We start from the raw sequence: 3,301 nt of genomic DNA, 5'->3' as shown, positions 1-3,301 counted from the left end.
AGGCCGCGCACGCCGAAAGCTCCCTGCAGAGACACGGCACAGGTTGGGGGGGGGTCGAGACCCCACGCAGAGGAGTCTGCAGCCACCCAGCACCCCGGTCCTGGGGGGCATGCCCCACCTGCCCCCCTCACCTTCTCGCCTTTGCTGCCCTTCAGGCCGCGCACGCCGAAAGCTCCCTGCAGAGACACAGAGGGGCCGGGGGGAGGGGGTCCCGCTGGGGGGGCATGGCCTGGCCCCACTGCAGGGGCTGGGGGGGGGGTTGTGCTTACCTTCACCCCACGGGGTCCCGGGTAGCCGACCGGGCCGGGGGCGCCCGCAGGGCCCTGGGGGTGCAGAGAGCATCAGCAGAGCCAGAGCCGGCCCTGTCCAAGCTGGATGTGGGGGGGGACCTTGGTGTGCCCCCCCGCCCCATGATGGGGGGCTGAGCACCTTCCCACGGCGGCCGCTTACCTGGAGGCCCTTCTCTCCAGCTGGCCCCTCTCGGCCGGGGTGGCCCTGCAGGGAGGCGCGAGGGGTGAGCCCCGCACGGGGTCCCAGGACCCCTCCCCACCGCGTCACCCCACCGCCCTGCATGACTACTCACTGGCGGCCCCTCGGCCCCGGCGACACCCGGCATCCCCGGCTTCCCCGGCGGGCCCTGGGCGAGAAGAGGCGGTGTTGGGCGCCACGGGCCCCCGTGGCCCCCGCCACCCACCCTAGCACCCTGCTCACCTTCTCCCCCGGCAGCCCCACGGCACCCTGGGGGCCAGGCAGCCCCTGCGAGAGAAGAGGTCGGAGGCGCTGGGAAGGTGCCGAAAGAGCAGCCGAGTCCCCGGCCCCCCTGGGCCACCCCACACCTACCTGCGGACCCGGGTTTCCCTGTTGTCCTGGCGGGCCTGGCTCCCCCGGGATGCCCTGGAGGTGATGGAGAAACCCCATCGGGGCACATCAGCCCGCTGTGGACCCCCGGATACCTCCCTCCTGCCAGAGCCTCGCCACAGCCCCAGCCGCCCTGCCACACTCCTGCTTCGCGTGGGAGTGGGGATGCTGGGTCCCACGCCCCCACCCAGGAGCATCCCGCTCTCCCACCCGGGAGCATCCTGCACCCCTGTTCAGGAACATCCTGCCCTCCTGCCCAGCAGCATCCTGCACCCCTGTTCAGGAGTGTCCTGCTCTCCCACCGGGGAGCATCCCGCACCCCTGCCTGGGAGCATCCCATACCCCCTCCCAGGAGCATCCTGCTCTCCCACCCAGGAGCATCCCAYGCCCCCACTGTCTGGTGCAGGTGGGGTTCCCCAGTGGGGCCCCACTTGCACCCACCGTGCTGCCCTCAGGCCCGGGTGCTCCRTCGATGCCGCCGGCGCCCTGCGGGACATGGGAGGAGGAGGAGGAGGAGGGTCAGGGCCGAGGCAGCGCAGTGCCGAGGGCGATGCCAAGCCCAGGTGACCCCTCGGCGCCAGGATGGACAGACAGACACAAGGACGGGGTGGGGGGGGTCTCGTACCGGTGGTCCGGGGAGTCCGGGGGAGCCACGCGAGCCGAGGAGACCTCGCACGCCCTAGGGCCGAGGACGGAGGGGTCAGCGCTGCCGGCCGAGCCCCCGCGGACCCAGCGCCCCTAGGCTCGCAGGCAGCTGAGTACCCAGAGCTCTCCGGAAATCTCTCCCCCAGGGAGAAAGCTCGGGGGAGAAAGGCAGCCCCCAGCCCCGGCTCGCCCTGCTCCCCGCGGCGCAGGTACTCACAGGTTCCCCCGGCTGCCCGCGGGGTCCCGGCAGCCCGTCGGGGCCCTGGAGGAGACGGAGCAGAGCTGAGGGCGTCCCGGCGGGGGCCCGCTGCCGCCCCCCTTCCCACGCTGCTCACCTGGGCGCCTCTGCGGCCGGGGGGGCCCGGGGGGCCCGGCGGCCCCGCGTCGCCCTGCGGCAGAGAGGCGGTGAGGGCTCGGGGCGGCGGGACGGTGGCGCCGGGACGGGGCGCAGCCCGCTCCCACTTACCCGCTGGCCCTTCTCGCCCGGCAGCCCCGGGAGCCCCTCGAAGCCCCTGTCGCCCTGCGGGACGGGAGAGGCGTCGGGACGCGTCGAGGGGGGCAGAGGGGCCCTGGGCGTCCCGGACCCCAGGGACCCCCCCGGCGGCGCCCAGCACCGTCCCGCGCACGACACCTTGGGTCCGGTTTCTCCCGGGAGGCCCCTGGCGCCGTCAGCTCCAGCGCGGCCCTGCGGGAGAGGCGGAGGGGTGGGAGGGGGCCGAGGGCCGGGTGCCCCCCGGACGGGCAGGGGGGCGGCRCGGACCCCGGCTCGCAGCACTTACCCGCCTGCCCAGCTTGCCCGGTGGCCCCGGCGGCCCCGGCGGCCCCCGCGGGCCCTGGCAGAGAGAAGGGGAAGGTGTCGAGGCCGGGTGCAGACCCCCGGCCCGCGGCCGCCCCCCCCCGTGGCGGGACTCACCGGCGGCCCCAGGTCTCCCGCGTCGCCCTTCAGGCCGGGGTGTCCGGGCAGACCCTGGGGAAAGGGGAGAGCTCGGGGAGCCGCCGCGGGGCCGGGGCGCCCCGTGCTGCGCGTCGGGGCGGGGGGGGACCGGACTCACCAGCGGTCCCGGGCGGCCGGTGAGCCCCATGGGGCCGGGGGGGCCCTTCATGGCGAGCTGGGGAGAGAGGGTGGGAGAGGGCTGAGCGGCAGCGGGAGCCGGGCGGAGGGGCCGGGGCGGGCGCCGGACCCTCACCTTCGCCTGCTGCAGGACCGCTTGGGCCTGGGCTTCTTGGAAGGAGACGGCGGGGCCCTCGGGGGAGTCTCCGCCGAACTGGAACTGGGGGGGTGCCGGCGGCTGAGCGGAGCCCCCGGGACGCCCGGCCCCCCGCGAGAGCCGGCGCGCGTCCCCGCCGGACGCGTCCCGGCGCCTACCGGCAGCATGAGCGTGGTCCCCGCCGGGCCGCGGCTCCCGTGGGATCCCGGCAGCCCCGGCCGTCCCGCGGGGCCCTGCCGGCGGAGGGGGCGGCCGTCAGCACCCCCGTGCCGGTGGGACGGGGCACTGGCATGGCTGCCCCCCCCTTCAACCCRGCACCTTACCTGCTCTCCGGGGTCTCCCGGCGGCCCCGGTGGCCCCGGCGGCCCCCGGGCACCCGGCTCCCCCTGCGGAGGAGGCGACGGGGCGTTAGTGCCGGCGCGGCCCCCCCCAGCCCGCGTGCCGCCCCCTCCCCGCAGCGGCCCCGGCTCCTTACCGCAGCGCCCGGGGGTCCCGGCGGCCCCACAAACCGCCGGCCCTAGGGGAGGAGAGAGTGAGCCCGGCGCGCACCGGCGGCCCCGGCATCCCGGCCCGCGCCGGCGGCCCCGCTC

At 76.8% G+C, this 3,301-nt stretch overlaps 1 protein-coding gene across 1 annotated transcript in view; it reads right to left on the bottom strand.

Annotated features, from left to right (window-relative positions):
• The window catches only part of COL5A3 (collagen type V alpha 3 chain), a 14,663-nt gene extending 11,388 nt beyond the window's left edge, over nucleotides 1–3,275 (bottom strand). The window contains exons 1-20 of the mRNA XM_085315143.1: nucleotides 3,261–3,275; nucleotides 3,187–3,228; nucleotides 3,035–3,097; nucleotides 2,870–2,944; nucleotides 2,691–2,774; nucleotides 2,556–2,612; nucleotides 2,417–2,470; nucleotides 2,283–2,336; nucleotides 2,135–2,188; nucleotides 1,970–2,023; nucleotides 1,839–1,892; nucleotides 1,721–1,765; nucleotides 1,484–1,537; nucleotides 1,300–1,344; nucleotides 841–894; nucleotides 712–756; nucleotides 584–637; nucleotides 451–495; nucleotides 270–323; nucleotides 119–176 (exon numbers count right to left, since the gene is read on the bottom strand). Of these exons, the coding sequence (XP_085171269.1) occupies nucleotides 119–176; nucleotides 270–323; nucleotides 451–495; nucleotides 584–637; nucleotides 712–756; nucleotides 841–894; nucleotides 1,300–1,344; nucleotides 1,484–1,537; nucleotides 1,721–1,765; nucleotides 1,839–1,892; nucleotides 1,970–2,023; nucleotides 2,135–2,188; nucleotides 2,283–2,336; nucleotides 2,417–2,470; nucleotides 2,556–2,612; nucleotides 2,691–2,774; nucleotides 2,870–2,944; nucleotides 3,035–3,097; nucleotides 3,187–3,228; nucleotides 3,261–3,275 (1,060 nt within the window). The remainder of the gene's footprint in view (nucleotides 1–118; nucleotides 177–269; nucleotides 324–450; nucleotides 496–583; nucleotides 638–711; nucleotides 757–840; nucleotides 895–1,299; nucleotides 1,345–1,483; nucleotides 1,538–1,720; nucleotides 1,766–1,838; nucleotides 1,893–1,969; nucleotides 2,024–2,134; nucleotides 2,189–2,282; nucleotides 2,337–2,416; nucleotides 2,471–2,555; nucleotides 2,613–2,690; nucleotides 2,775–2,869; nucleotides 2,945–3,034; nucleotides 3,098–3,186; nucleotides 3,229–3,260) is intronic.
• Between the last annotated feature and the right edge of the window lie 26 nt (nucleotides 3,276–3,301).

The sequence above is a fragment of the Rhea americana genome, unplaced genomic scaffold (assembly GCF_003343005.1).
Source record: "Rhea americana isolate MKP2758 unplaced genomic scaffold, rheAme1 scaffold_420, whole genome shotgun sequence".
Lineage (NCBI taxonomy): Eukaryota > Metazoa > Chordata > Aves > Rheiformes > Rheidae > Rhea > Rhea americana.
This window is presented reverse-complemented; position numbering and strand designations above follow the sequence as displayed.